Source organism: Pterocles gutturalis, unplaced genomic scaffold, assembly GCF_000699245.1.
Source record: "Pterocles gutturalis isolate BGI_N339 unplaced genomic scaffold, ASM69924v1 scaffold28114, whole genome shotgun sequence".
NCBI lineage: Eukaryota > Metazoa > Chordata > Aves > Pterocliformes > Pteroclidae > Pterocles > Pterocles gutturalis.
In genome coordinates this window covers 3,914-19,449 of record NW_010136907.1, presented here as the reverse complement: position 1 = coordinate 19,449, position 15,536 = coordinate 3,914, and the positions used below count along the sequence as shown (strand labels likewise).

The window sequence follows — 15,536 nt, the reverse complement described above, 5'->3', positions numbered from 1 at the left end:
TGGTTTTTTTTTTTTAATTTTTATTTTTTATTTTCCAGTTCTCTCAGGCCAGACACACCACAGCCCTTTGAAACGCTCTGTGTCCCTTACCCCACCCATGAATGTGCCAAACCAACCTTTAGGACATGGATGGATGTCTCATGAGGACTTACGAGCTAGAGGACCCCAGTGCATCCCTTCCGATCATGCCCCCCTGTCTCCACAAAGCAGTGTAGCCTCTTCGGGAAGTGGTGGGAGTGAACATTTAGAAGATCAGCCTTCCGCTCGTAACACATTCCAGGAGGAAGGGAGTGGGATGAAAGGTGAGTGAAAAACCAGATGCCTTCCCCCCAACCCACCCCTCACCCAAAACCCAGCACCCAGAGGCAGGAGGGGAAAAAACATTTTCCTGGCAGCACGAGGCTTGGTTGGAGGTTTTTTTGAGCGAGAGTTCTCGGAACCAAACGGGGCCTTTCGGCATTTCTTCCCGGCTTAGGAATTTAGGATTAGGGGAATAAGTTACTTTGTCTTTTAAGCAGCAGCTGGTCCTGATCTGATGTCTTACAGTTGGGTGCCAATGGGCTGGTTTTGTCCCAAAATCCTGCAAGTTGCCCTTTCCAAAAACCTAGGTTTTTTTTTTCCCCCTGTGGCTTTTGGCTGCGATTGGTGCTCTTTTTTCTTTCTTTTTTTTTATTACAGTGAAAAATAGCATAAGTTTAGTGATTGGCCATTGTGGTGTTTGGTACCCACCAAGAGTTTGGGGAGGTTTTGGCTGGGGACACTTGTTTGGGGTGAATTTATCCTGTGTATTTCAGTTGTTTTTCCCATTACGCCTGCGTTTCGCCGAGACTTTTAGCAAGAAAAATAGGTAATCTCGTTGGTAAACAAGGCAGAAACAAAACCCTATTGCTGCAGTGAAAGATGGAGAGCAAACTTCAGGCTGTAGAGGAATAAATAACGTAAAAACTGGGCAAACGCGTAGGCTGTATGTTCCAGCGAACAGACAAAATGACTGCGAACGAACCCGCAGCCGTCAGAGATTTGATTTAAACAACTGCAGTTTTCATTAGTGAGAAGCAACTCGATTGTGTAAAGATCGATGATGGATCAGAATAAGGAAATAATCGTGTTTTTTAAATAGTCACAAGGTCTGATTTTGTTTTAATTACAGACAAATCTCGGTACGTAGAAATCCCTGTAATGTGGAGCTGCATTGGACTCGGCACTGTATGACTTTGATAGGCGTGAAATAAATGCATGAAAAAACCCCTCATGGTTCCCCCTGTGAGATGGATGCTCAGGTCTCAGCCCTCTCCCCAGCTGGACTTTGCACCGTAGCGTTGCTCCAGGGCGGGGGAGATGGGCTGTAGATGTGACAGGAGAGTTTTCTGAGCACGACAGCCTTGCAGAGCCAGGCTTTGCTTCTCGGCGGCTCTGCTCGCTAACGAGCACCTTCATCAGGCAGCGCAGCCGCGGAGCATCTCGTCCCCAGTGGTGCTGCAGCTGGATGGGGCTTTGAGCAACCTGGGCTGGTGGGAGGTGTCCCTGCCCATGGCAGGGGGTGGCACTGGATGGGCTTTGAGGTCCCTTCCAACCCAAACCATTGTGTGATTCTCTGACTGGCAGGCGGGCTCAGAGGGGTCACCATGATCACGTTGAAGACTAAGGTGCAATCAGTAGGAAGGGTCCCCAAGGACGGGATCCTGCAGTCTGTTGGATGAAGGAGAGCCTTTTGGGGAGCTGGTGGTGCATAAACATTACGTTTATCCAGGTTTCTGCTGATGGAGCTGAGGAGGAGACTGCAAGGAGCCTGGCTCCCAGTGATCCGCAGCTGCAGGTCTGGGACTTGGGTGGACAGAAACTTCCAGTGCAGTGCAGTTGATCTGGACAGACAGATCCGCAAAACCCAAAGGCACTATTGCCCACGCAGTCCGCAGGCAATAATCAATTAAATTGATGGCTGAGGCCATGCCATGGGAGGTGGGTTCGCTTCCTTGGGCCATCCCTTCCCGAGCATCCTCCTTCTCTGGAGGAAGGTTTGCAAACATCTGAACCTGATTCCCCCCATTGCTGAGTCAGACAACTTGCATTTGTCCCGGGATGTGCGAAACAGATGTCTGCAGCCTCTGGTGCCTGCGACTGTCATGTCCTCCCCCCTCCGCTGTATTTTCATCAGACTGAACCAATCCAGTTTCTTCCCAGGTTATTTTTTTTCTAAACTTGGGGCTGTTCTTGCTTCTCTCCACCGGGTTTTTTCCAGAAAGTCTGTGTTTTCTTGAAGGTGCGTTGCCCAAAACTGGACTCGGGAGCAGAGAGTTGGTTCCCATACAAAAAGTGTTCCTGCGGCTGTATAGCTCATCGTCCTCAAATGACACACCACCGTGGGCTGCAGATCACCCATTGTATCCCCACAGCTTTCCTGCAAAAAAAAGAAAAGAAAAAAAAAAGAAAAGAAAAAAAAAGTACTGCCCGTTCCCTGCCCTCGGTTTGTGCCGTTTCTTGTTCCTACAGAAACACACAACTTTGTGTGCATTTTTATGGGGTTGCATCTTATTTCATCCAGACCGGTTGCTGGCTTTGCCAAGTCCCTTCTCTGAATTGCAGCCACGTCTCCCCGAGCGCCTGCGGGCTCTTGTGCCTTGGTGTCACTCACACCTCCAGCCAGCTTCCTCCTTCTTTAACCACCCCCAGGGCATCCAGGAGAGTGGTGGGGAGACCAGACCCACAACAGACCCCCATCTGATGTGCTTTAGCAGTTCATCTCCCCTGATGTCACCTATTTCTCTCCTTTCCGTCTGTCTTCATGCTGAAGGAAAAGTGCCCTTTGGCTTTTTTCGTGGCCCCTGGTTTCTCCAGGGGGAGATGCAGATGTTTTGTTCCCCATGGAGCCTGTCTGTCTGTCCGTCCATCCCTTCCCCAGCTCGGGGCTCATTGGGATGAGGGTTTGGTTAGAGCTGGGGGTTTCTGCTGCGAGTACGTCCATGGCTGAGCATGGTGTGCCATAGGGGCACTTCTGAAGATGTCCTGTGTATATATTGGCCTGTGGGTGTCTATATGGCAGGGTGAATTGTTTTCCTTCTAAATTTCTTCTAAATTTCCCTGCCAGCACCCCGCTTTACACGTGCCAGCTGAACTCCAGCATTTGGTGCCTACAGGGGACGATGCACGTGAGCAGCATGAAAGTCCTGGCTTTGCTGCTCCCATCAGACACGGCGTTTCTGACAGCCATGCCGTGACTGCGCAATTAGCTCCCGGTAATCGATGATTAATGAGTAGCTCCGTGGGTGGGCGGCTCGCTGCTCCGTGGGGAGCGTTGGGAAGTTTGACTTGCCAAGGACCATGAAATCGCCTTAGATGACCCTGTGTCTCCTGGTTACCTCTTCCATGTGGGAAAGGGGAAAGCTCCACCACGGTGGCTTTCCCATCGGCACGGACGGACGTGCACCAAAGGCAGATGTCCCCAGGGGACACGGGATCAGGTAGATTTTTAATGTGTCGTCACTAAAATGGTGTCATTTTGGGTTAAAATGAAATTGAGATTTGAGCCTGCCAGTCCCACGCTGGAAACAGAGGGCTTGCTGCTAATAGATTTTGGTTTTTTTAAACAGAAGGTTGGTTTAAGAGGCCTCCAGTAGCAGGTTTTAGGACTGTTACATGTCCGGGTTTTCGGGAAAAAGGCAAAGTTCAGCCCGTCCGTGCTCAGTAACTGCTTCGGTGTGGGTTCGTCTCCTTCTGCGCAGCGTTTGAGGGATTTAATTGAAACACCAATCCTGATGTGTGTCAGGGGATGGAGAGCACGAGGAAGACAAGTGAATGTCTCTCGGACACTCGGGCTCTTATCTCCATTCCGGGATTGTGGTTTCAGGACTCTCCCCGCTCCAGGATCGTTGGCTGGGAACGGGCTGAACCTTGGTCCTGGGGTAGTGAGCAGTGTCACTGTGTGTCACTCATTTGTATATTTGTATATATTACTGTTATTGTCATTATTGTTTCCAACATTATTGTAGTTTAGTTATTAAATTGTTCTTATCTCACCCCACGAGTCTCTTTTCCCTTCGCCCCTTTAATTCTCTCCCCATCCCCAGGAGAGGGAAGGAGGGAGGGTGAGCGAGCGGCTGGTTTTGTATGAAAGCACAACAGGCTGCCTACATTCGTGCAGGTTATCGGACATGGCCATGATGGTTGCCCTCACCCTGGCCTCAGGGATGGTGATCAGAGCACCAGCAGCTCCAGCCCAGCAGCGAAAGCACATGATGGGGAGAAATCCCTCCCAAAAACGGTGCAATTCCTCCTCCTCCCTTGGTGGGCACGTTGGGCAGAGGAACCCCATCGGCACAGCCTTGCTGCCAACCTTCACTCCATCCCCTTGAGCTCTCCCGTGCCATGAGACAAGGGGTTCACCATTGACACGTCCCCCTTACCTGGATCAAAGAGAGGGCAGGTGTTGCTGCTAACTGGTATTTAGCCCCAAAAGAGACATTTCCTGAGCCTCCACCTGCTCTCTCCATTCAAGGTGTGAGGTTTTGTGCATTTTGGGGCAGAAATACTGTTTTTGCACTTTTACTGCACCCAGTGCAGGTCGAGATGGGGCTCCCAGGTGTCTCGCTGGTGGGAAGGGGACAAGGACTAATGGACAAGGGTATTGCTGGGAGCAGAGCACGTGCGCTCGGTAGGCTAAGGCAGAGCTGTTGTTGGGTTGTAAGTGCTAAATAGAGCCGTTCCCGATTTGGCACAGCCTTTGAAGCCTTTAGGATGCAAAGGAGAAGCATCATTGTGGGCATGGTGTTGTGCTGCAGCACAGGTATCTGCAGGGCAACCCAACCCACCTTGTGGGGTGTCACCATGGGCCCCCCAAACCTGCGAAACCCCGAGTAGCTCCAAGCAGGCTGGAGAGAGGGAGGCTGGTATCCCATTGTCTTCTCCGTGGAGGACACCCCATCATGAGGTCTGGCGGGGTTTTGGGTGTTGTAGAGGAAGGATTCCCCTCTCAGGTCCCTCCCTGTGAAACCCCATTGATGTCGGGAGGATAAAAGTATTTTGGGGTACCCAGACAGCCAGGCACAGAGGTGCTGCACCGCAGAGAACAACTGAGAAGGAAGAAGTCATTTCAGTTGGTCCATTTTGAGGTCCCAAGTCACCCTTCTGAACTAGGTTCTAGGACCACCTTTGATGGCACATCATTTTTCCATGGTGAAAAAAACCAAACTCTTTTGTATCTCTTTAAACAGCCATTTAAATTTTCAGCACATACCATCTTCCCTCACACCATACATCAGTGTCTACCATCTGCAAAACAGCCTTTTGCTCTTCCTAAGCTCAGCCGCACTGTTCGCATCAGTGGTTCCCACATTCCTGGGAAAAGGGCAGCGAGGCGCTTGGTCATGCGGTGCCTCAACGCCAGCTCCCAGTGGGCTATTTCCCATCGGCCTGGCTGTGGAAACCCAGCCTCTGAGGATGTGTCCTCATCTTGGGGCTGGTTCCTCCAACCATCTATATCCATAGCAATATGTCCTCATACAGGGGCTGGTTCCTCCAACCATCCATATCCACAGCGCTACGTCCTCATCCAGGGGCTGGTTCCTCCAACCATCCGTATCCACAGCACTATGTCCTGCAAAAGGTCCATGAAGTTTAGTAAGGTGTCTGAAGCACTGGTGGGATGGTGGATGGCACCTCATCATCTCCCGGTGTTGCTGTTGATGCTGTTGCGCGTGGCTAAGCCATCTCGTGGAGCTCAATGGGAGCTCTCATCTCCTTCCCTTTGTCCTGCAGATGTCCCAGCCTGGTTGAAGAGCCTCCGGCTGCACAAGTACGCCGCCCTCTTCTCGCAGATGACGTACGAGGAGATGATGGCCCTCACCGAATGCCAGCTCGAGGCACAAGTACGTTCCCACGTCGGTCATAAAGGGATCAGCCCCGTGGTCCCAACTCTCCTGCGGTCGGTAGACGAGATGCCTCCAACGCCTCTTTTTGCGTCTTCGCGTGGATGGCGTTTTGCCCGCGGGTGGTTGGAAAGCAAGCAGAGGAAGGAAAATTGGGTCTTGGGGAGTGAAAAAAACCCACATTGTGCCTGAAAAAGACCTTGTCCTGGATTTCCTGCTGGAGTCCCAGCATAAACTCCCGTCACTGGGAGCTGCGCTTGGTGCTTTTTCCAGTTGGGATTAAGTTCAGGAGCAGTACCCAACTCCTTCAAAGTCAGCGGGGTTTTGGTGGCCAGTTGCCTTGTTAAACCTTTGAAAATGTCCTTGCTCTCAGATTTACCTCTGCGTTGTCCTCGGGATGAAGGGGGCCAGCCAGCACCTTTGCTTTCATGGTCTGAGATGTACCGGGGAGGGACAGACTAGCTGGAAAGAGACTTCAGCAAGTCTCTCAGTGATTTTCCGCATCCCCCTGCTAATCCCTGCACTCAGAACTTTGATTAATTGCTAGCAGCGCTTTTCATTTAGGGGAGGAAGGGTTTGAGATGACCCGGCTGTGCTGTGGAAACGTTAACACCAGGTATTGTGCTTTTTTTTTGCAGAACGTTACCAAAGGCGCAAGACACAAAATCGTCATCAGTATCCAAAAGCTAAAAGAAAGACAAAACCTGCTCAAATCTTTAGAAAGGGTAAGTAATCCCAACCACTTTTGTATGTCTTCTTTTTCGAGAATTAATTCTGGGGTGAAGCACTCTTTGGTTACAGATGTTCCTGGGATCTTTTGCAGAGAAATCTGTTGTTGGCATCCTGGGGGTGTCTCAAACACTTCTGTACCAGGTGCAGGTTTTATTTGGGGCTGTGTTTTTGCAAAGCGGGTCCTAATCCATCTCCAGCGCTCAGGCAGCTGGGATGAATGTGCCCAGCAGCACTGGTACAAGCCCTGGCCAGCTCCAGGGTGCTCAGGAACACTTGAGCTTTGGGTGATGGAGGGCACAGTCCTGGTGACACTGATGGGAAGGTGGTCCCCCGTCTGCTAAACCATGGTGCAGGACCAGCCCCAGCCACACCAGCTGTCCCCGTCCTCTCTGGAGGACATCTGGGCAGAGCCTTTACCCCCTGGTTAGCCCTCAGCCATTTGGTTATGTCTCCTTCTCAATGCCACTGTCCCTCTGATGAGACCCCTCCGTGCATGGGGGTCAGCATAGGGACCCCCCAGCCCTGCCCCAACCTCTCCATCCCCCAAAAGAGGTGGGATTTTGAAGTGTCTGTCAGGTCAAGGGTGTTTTTCTGGAGCATCATGTGGGCAACCTGTCCCTGGATGAAAAGCCCGACACCCACATCAGTGCCTGAACAACAGCTTGAATTCCCAAGGAGAACAAACAGAAACTTCTTTGTCACTTCAACAAAAGCTTAAATCAAAACTTAAAACTCGGAGAAGCAGCAGCACCGCAGATTTGCTGGGAGCAGCTCACCAAGCCTCTCGCTATTTATTGTCACAATATTACATTATATTTAATTGCAGCGTCTTCAAACAGCAACTTGCAGAGCCTCCCACTAGGGGCTTTTAAATACTTCTGCGGTGTGTTGCTATTTATTGGTGTTTTCCTTAGCTCACTGCTCCACTATTTGTTTATAATACGGGATTGTACTCAGAGGCGGGAGCGGATAAAGCCGTATTTACCTCCGTGTATTAATAATAACTATGAAATCCAAGAGACAGCCCGCCGGATTGAGCGTGCTTCAGCGATGTGTTTTCCAGGCGATCGCACAGCCTCTTCCCCCGCTTCTCCGCCTGGGTTTTAAAATATTCTATTGATTGACTGTTGCGGTGCGGGAGGGCGAGCCCGGTTCAGCTGACACAACCAGCCACACGGGCTGGAAAAATGGGGAGATAAGTGGCGGGGGTACTTTTTGAGCGCCCGTTGGGTGGGTTTGGGCTGTGGGGCTGTGACCGTGTCCCGTTTCAGTGGGGCTTGGAGCTGCTTTGCTTGGGAGGAGACGTTTTCCAGGCTTCCCATCCATTTTTTTGTACTAAACAAGAGTATGTGTGGGACTTGATTTTTTTTTTGGGGGGGGGCGGGGAGGGGCAGTGTCTTGCTGCTAAAGATTGCTGCTTTCATGGAAATTGCTGCTCCACCCCTCTCTGACGGTTAGCAGAGCAGGATTTTTTTTTCCTGGAAAAATAGTGCCCAGCAGACTGACGCCAGGTTTTTGAGAGAAGTGGAGCTGAGACGTCCAAGAGCGAGCTGGGGGTGCAGCAGGAGTTAGGGTGAACAACTGTTCCAGCACTCTCACCTTGTGTCTCTTCTCTTGGCACAGCCAGGACTCACCCCAAAAGCTGGCTCTTTCCAAGCAGCATCCCCCAAACCAGACCGTGCTGGAGCCTGCAATGAGCTGTTCTGGTCCAGGCTGCGTTAAAAACAAAATGCAATTCTTTCCCATCAGCTTTTCAATGTGGGAGGAGGATCTGCCTAAAGAAAGGGATGATCCACACTCATAACCGAGAACAAGGCTGGGCATGGACCCGAATCCTCTCCTTCCCAGGTGGACCTTCCCCAGGATCTACAAGCTGAATATTTTTGCTGTGTGGCTATAAGTCTACCTGCAGCCTCGTGCTCTCCCCTTTTATATCTGACCACAACCCACCCTGCTCCCCTCGAAACCCTCCCTTTCCCATCTACATCCACTCCCCCAGCCCATCCCGTATGGATGGGGACATCCCCGCTTCGCTGCTGCGGGACGGGCTCCTGCATCCCAGTGTGGTCCTGGGCTTTATGATGGTGGTCGCAGGGTGTAAGGATGCTCTTGAAGGCTCTTTGGGGCAGAGCTTGAGGAGCCAGGCTTGAGGGCAGTGCTGGAAACCAGGGACAAGCCCACATTAAAAAACATAATTTAAATTAAATAGGGCTGCAATGTCATGATTGTGGGATTGATGGGGAAGGAGCAGGAAACCCGCTGGTCTGGGCACTGAAATCACACAGATTTCAGGCGCTCTTATGGGTTTGGTATCTTCCTCGCTATTTATTGTTGCAATATTATATTATATTTAATTTCATTGTCTTCAAACAGCAACTGTCAGCTTTACAGGGGATTTTCTGGGGGGTAACAGTCGGGGTCTGGTTCGCAGCTGATGTCCCCTTGTCCCTGCAGAGGCAAACCCGCTTCTCTCCATTTGAACCCACAGGACATCCTGGAAGGTGGCAACTTGCGTGTCCCACTGCAGGAACTACACCAAATGATCCTCACCCCCATCAAAGCCTACTCTTCCCAAAACTCCAGCCCGGAGGAGCACAGCCGGGACGCGGACTCACATCACCCCTCCTCCCTGATGGGCTCGGACAGCCAAGGCTCCGACTGCAAGGACTCTGCCGCAGGGGGGATGCAGCAGCACCACTTACCTGGGTGCGAGGGCGAGTCGGGGGGGGCCCCTTTGCCTGAAGGTGACCTGCCCGGACAGTTCACCAGAGTGATGGGCAAAGGTGAGCGGATGTCACTTATCGTTGGTGTCCTCGCTAGGGAGAGCTGCTTCGGGGCAGGGTGTGTGCGGTGGCAGTGCTGGCAGCAGCCTTTCCCCGAGCTCCTGCAAGCCGCGGTGCAAGGGGTGATGATTTTTTGATGCTCTGTCATGCTGTGCTAAGAGGTGAGAGTGTGGGTGGGGAGGTGAGCAGTGATTTTTGGCAGGAGCAGCAATGGGACAGGCTGCCTGCTGGAAGTCAGGGCGGAGAGCATCCTCTCCCTGCCCCAGGTCCAGGGTCGATAGCATCCTCTCCCTGCCCCAGGATCTGCATCCTCTCCCTGCCCTGGGTCCAGGGTCAATAGCATCCTCTCCCCGCCCCAGGATCTGCACCTCTCCCTGCCGCAGGTCAGGGTCAATAGCATCCTCTCCCTGCCCCAGGATCTGCACCTCTCTCTGCCACAGGTCAGGGTCAATAGCATCGTCTGCCTGCCCCAGGATCCGCATCCTCTCCCTGCCCCAGGTCAGGGTCAATAGCATCCTCTCCCTGCCCCAGGGTACGCATCCTCTCCCTGCCCCAGGTCAGGGTCAATAGCATCCTCTCCCTGCCCCAGGTTGGGGTCGATAGCATCCTCTCCCTGCCCCAGGTCGGGGTCCGTAGCATCCTCTCCCTGCCCCAGGATCCCCATCCTCTCCCTGCCCCAGGTCCAGGGTTGATAGCATCCTCTCCCTGCCCCAGGATCCCCATCCTCTCCCTGCCCCAGGTCGGGGTCGATAGCATCCTCTCCCCACCCCAGGATCCGCATCCTTTCCCTGCCCCAGGATCCCCATCCTCTCCCCACCCCAGGTCGGGTCGGTAGCATCCCTCCCCATTCAGAGCCCTGGGGCATCCCACTGATCCAGCGGTGTTCTCAGCAGCATCCCTCAGACTTGCTCTGCTTGTGCGTTCCCTGCATGAGCCATCTTGAGTGCAGATCAGCTGAGTCCCAGCACCTTTTTAAGCCCCAATTCAGATGCAGGACATCCCAAATACTCAGGTGCCGTTCCACGCCTAGCACAGGATGCACAGCTGTGCGTCAGGATTGACGTGAGGTAGGGACCATCCTCCTGTGCCATATACAGGGCTTTTCAAGCAAATTTCTCTGGGCTTGGATGTGTCCTGACACCTATGGGTGGCACCTGAGTTGCGGGTGCTGGCTGCGTGGAGGGAGATCTGAAAGGAAACTCATTGGGGTGCCACAAAAAAATATCAGCCCTGTCCCAGTTTCAGACCTTTTTTTTTTTTTTTTTGCAAGGAATAGATGAGGTGTTTTCTATATAAAAATTTGGTGGAAAATTTCTCACCAGCTAATTGACCGCCTGCACAGGCAAAACGTGGGTTTATGGCCCCATTTTAAACCCGCTGATGAATTCAGCCCATGACGGAGGCATCCCTGCCCAGGGGTTACGACGGAAGAGACTTATTTCCCTGTGAACTTATTTCCAGTTGCTTTTATGGTGTTCATTCCAAAAGAGGTTAAAATCCATCAAGAGAGGTGGGAATCCGTTTGCAGGCGGGATGGATTTTGGCCGTAGGAGCAGGAGCTGGAGCCGGCGGTGCCTTTGGTGGGTTGCGATTAGGAAGAGGGAATAATCCTGTGCTCATGATCTGCTCAGGTCTAATTTTGGTGACTCCGGTGGTGTTCTCTGGATTTACACCAGCCTAACAGAGAACAAAATCTGACCCTAAATATAGGACGGCACGCCAGGAATTGGGGAAGGTTGGTTTTTCTTGCTGAGAAGATTCACCCATGGGACAAGGGAAACACGATGTCCAAGGTGTTCATTGGACCCCCCTGGACCCCAGCCCAATGTACCCCTGCCCATTTCTCATCTTTCCTCTGTTTTATTTTGTTGTTGTTTTTTTTTTTCCAGTATGCACACAACTTTTAGTTTCCCGACCCGACGAAGAGAATATAAGTTCCTATTTACAGCTCATAGACAAATGTCTAATCCACGAGGTGAGTCGTGATGGATCATCTCAAACTGTTGTTCTCATCACTTGGAAACTGTTTCCAAAGCGTCTGTTTATGTAAACCTTTCGGTTTCTAACACAAATATTTTTGGGGGGTATTAATAGTCATTCTGCCAGAAGAGGGCTGGAGCGGGCAGTAGCTCCAGCATGGTGCAGGGAAACGTTGCTCCCCGCCCACGTGTGTTTAGTTGCCAAGACCTGGAGCTGGGAAATTCATCCGGCTTGTGGTGGTCCAATCAGCAGCTGGATGAAAGAAAAAATCGTGGGATGAATACACAGACAGATCCAGCGATCCCTTGGCATTGCCGCCTCGGAGGACCTGCAGGCTTGAAGTGTTTCTCTGTTACTTGTTTATAAAAGAAATACCGTGCTCGTGCGAAGGTTTGATCGGCGCATCTCTGCAGGGCTGAGCACGGGGCATCAAGAGGAAATGGCCTCAAGTTGCATCAGGGGAGGTTTAGGCTGGATATTAGAAAAAATTTCTTCACTCAGTGATCAGGCATTGGAACAGGCTGCCCAGGGACATGGTGGAGTCACCATCCCTGGAGGGGGTCAAGAAACGTGTCGATGTGGTGCTTCGGGACATGGGTTAGTGGGTTGGGTGGGGTTGGGTTGACGGTTGGACTTGATGATCCTTGAGGTCTTATTGATCTTGATCTTGGTGGAGGGACATGAGGGGGACAGTTTGAAGCTGGAAGAGGGGAGATGGAGATGAGATGTGAGGAAGAAATGTTTTCCTGTGCGGGGGGTGAGGCAGTGGCCCAGGTTGCCCAGAGAAGCTGTGGATGCCCCATCCCTGGAGGGGTTCAAGGCCAGGCTGGATGAGGCTTTGGGCAACCTGGGCTGGTGGGAGGTGTCCCTGCCCATGGCATGGGGTGGCACTGGATGGGCTTTAAGGTCCCTTCCAACCCAAACCTTTCTGTGGTTCTATGAAATCAGCCTCCAAGCTGTCCTCCGGAGCCCTCCGCTCCTCCCCACCACCCGTGCGGAGACGTTGGGTGTCTAAAGTTAGCGGTGACAGGCACGTGGGTGCCCCCGTAACCCACACCGGGAGGTCTGGGGCATTTCGGGAGGAGGTCTGTCCCCTGCATGGGTGAACTTTGCGGGGAGCCCGGGCGGGTGACAGGTCTCACCCCGGGTGACCTCCCGCAGAGGCCAGCAGTGCTGAGAACAGAGCCCAGCTCTGCCCAGCCCCGAGAAGGACGATGGGATGCAGGATGCCACGGAGCAGCTCTGCTTTCCAAATCCTGGTGTTTTCCAACCCCGGCAGTGTTTCCTAGAGCCACATCCAGGTGACAAGTGTCACCACCCGGTGAGGACCAGCCGTCAGACCCTGCGGGGACTGCGCCTGTGCTGCAGCACGAGTGGGGTCTGGGGGTCCCCGCTCTGCCCAGGGGGGCTGGCAGCCTCGGGGGCTGTTGCTGTTCGGCACAGGGGATGCTGCTGGAGCATTTTCTCAACCAGAGATGGATAAATCCTTGAGAGAAACCCGGGTTTCCCTCTGGACCCGCCGGCAGGGCTCAGCTCACACCACTCTGGGTGCTTTACATGCACACCCACGTACGCATCCCTGCTGGCTTTGTCCTGAAAAATATTCATATATTTCCTATTTCTCTCTCTCTTTTTTTTTTTTTTCGGGGCAGGCGTTTACAGAAATCCAGAAGAAGCGGCTGCTGTCATGGAAACAGCAGGTGCAGAAACTCTTTCGGTCTTTCCCTCGGAAATCCCTCCTGGAGCTGTCAGGCTACCGGCAGCAGAGGAGGTACAGCGGGATTTCGGGAAGGGAGGGACGGATTCAGCGGATGGGAGAAGCCGGCAAGAGCATCTCCAGTAGGACCCATGTCTCCCAACAGGGAGGGACGGATCCTGCTGGGTTCAGAGCTGTGTTTTGGGCAGGATAATGGTTGGAAAAGCTTCGGCAATAAATCGCCAGGAAAAAAAAATCCCTGTGTGGTCGGTGCAATTCCCAGCTGTGCAGCAGATCCCCAGCGCTGGCTCTGCTCCTGCTGCTGCCCTTTGCTGGTTACATCAGTGCTGGAATTTCACCAAAAAGCTGTCAAAAAAAAAAAAAAAAAAGCTCGAAGGCTGCAGAGAGGGCAGAGCCCAGGGGATGTGGTTGGAAAGCCTGGGTGGGGATGGGATGTGTTGCAAACACCGCGTTTGCTCACGTCCGGGGGGATGCTGGGTGTTGGGTGATCCTAGAAAGCGTTGGGGCTGTGGCACAAAAAGATATTTTTAGATGAGTTTTAACAACAGCATCAGCCTTTTGTTTCATTCCGCTCAGGCGGTTTGATTGCGGTCTTGTGCAAGTTCTTTTTATTCTGAAAATAGGAAGGGGTTTGGAGATAACTGGGAGCACTGGGACAGCCGGGATGTGAGTTCAGAAGGAACGAGCACAGAACCAGAGTGTTCCCCAGTGGAATAAAATATTTCTGGAATGGAAAAACATGGGATTTCAGTGTTGGTGGCAGGATCAGAAGCAGAATAGACAAGAGCGAAGGTTTTCTGATGGACCCCTTTGGTCTGGGTCCCCTCCCACCCAGCGGTTCGGCTGCACATCCAGGCTGACCCCAGGCACAAGGCAAAGTTGCCAGCTTGAAATGATGCCGGTCACTTTCCAGGGATGCTCTTCCAGTTTCCTTGCTGCTTTTGAGTTGTTTGCATTTTGCATTTCTGCTGCTGCTGCGAAGCTGGTGAGGAAGGAGTACGTGGCCGGTCCAGCTTTTCTCATGGGGATTTAATGCCAAGAGCAGGTTTTTTGGATGAGGTTTAAAGAAAACCCCATCCTGCCTCATAAATTTGTCCGATTTTGGGATCCCAGCACGCTCGTGTCAGCTGGAGCACGTTTGCAGCCACTTGCATGAGCAGGAGGGATGGAGGCTGGGAGGAGGATGGGCTGAAACACCTGCGAGGGTGATGAAGTGCTGGAGAGGGGCGGGGGGGGTGGGGACAGACGGGGAGTGTCAAAGCAACCGCAGCTGGGGCTTTGCAGGATGCTCCTGTCCTCGGCTGTGCTTAAACCTGGTATCGGCGCTGCAGCCCTGCTGCCCAGAGACACCAAGCCGACATTGCATGGCGAGGAGACGTGTTTCCAAGGACTGTCGGATTAATTTTGTGTCGTTCCTCTGGTTTTAAGTGGAAAAACCCACATGGGGAGGGATGCTGGAGTGTCCGACCCTCCCCAAAGAGGAGGAAAGATGGTTTCGTGTCCTGAGATCGGTGTCTCAGGACATCTGGGATGCTGCAGGGTCTCGGGTCCAGATGGTTTTGCTCTGACCACAGGATGCTGGATGAAGGTTTGGGGTGCGGAGATGGGAGCAGGTGCGGAGCCAGTCCCGCCTCTGCAGGAACGTACCTTTCGCTCAGCCCCTCCCTAGGAAATCTTGGACTTGTTTGGTCATTTTAACCAAGTTTTACAGACCTGGAGAAGTCTCAGAGAGGATGATGTTCATAAAAATGAATGTCCTTGAAGGGTAGAAGGTCTAACCCTTAAGCATTCCCAGTAAAAAAAACCCAACAGTGTGAGCTGAACCTTTATCAGACACTAGAGAATCCACACAGGAGCGTTCTCTTTTGTGAAATTAAAGGCATGAAGAGTTTAAGTCAAAGCCCAAAAACCCAGAGCTGCTCCCTCCAGTGCACAGGAATCACCTGCATTATTTTAGCTTGTGTTTAATAGCAGCCCCATTTTGCAGGAGTAAAATAAACTTGGGAAAAAAAAAATTAATCAAAGAACTGCAGAAGGGAGGGAGGGTGGCTGGCAGAGGGGAAGAAAGGAGGATGCTGTTGGATGCCCAAACCTCCTCCTTCCCGGAGGATGGAGGACCATCATCGGAGCGATGGGAGGGTTGGGGCAGGAGCAGAACTCGTGGTGAAACCATGGGGCAAGTGTCGGTTCAGGACCTCACAGTGAGGTGGGGGAACCCACCCTTGGCTGTTGGTCTGAGCACCCCAAACCGTCCGCTTCCCCCCGCAGCACCGTCCCCTCGCAGCAGCCGATTTCTCACCCTCGACGTTTTCTCTCTGCAGCCGAGGCTTTGGCCAGTCGAACTCCTTACCCACAGCCGGATCTGCAGGGGCAGGACTGGGTCGGCGAAACCCCCGCCAGTTCCAGATCCCCTCCCGGAACCTCCCCACCGCCCGGCTGGGGGTGCTGGGGGCCCGTCGGCTA

At 52.7% G+C, this 15,536-nt stretch overlaps 1 protein-coding gene across 1 annotated transcript in view; it reads left to right on the top strand.

Moving 5' to 3' along the window:
• Window positions 1–15,536, top strand: part of LOC104468369 (protein Smaug homolog 1-like) — a gene marked incomplete at its 3' end in the record, with an annotated part of 37,381 nt that overhangs the window by 19,556 nt on the left and 2,289 nt on the right. Inside the window, 7 exon segments of the mRNA XM_010082475.1 lie at window positions 39–302; window positions 5,752–5,861; window positions 6,500–6,586; window positions 9,082–9,376; window positions 11,266–11,351; window positions 13,009–13,127; window positions 15,395–15,534. Coding sequence (XP_010080777.1) covers window positions 39–302; window positions 5,752–5,861; window positions 6,500–6,586; window positions 9,082–9,376; window positions 11,266–11,351; window positions 13,009–13,127; window positions 15,395–15,534 — 1,101 coding nt within the window.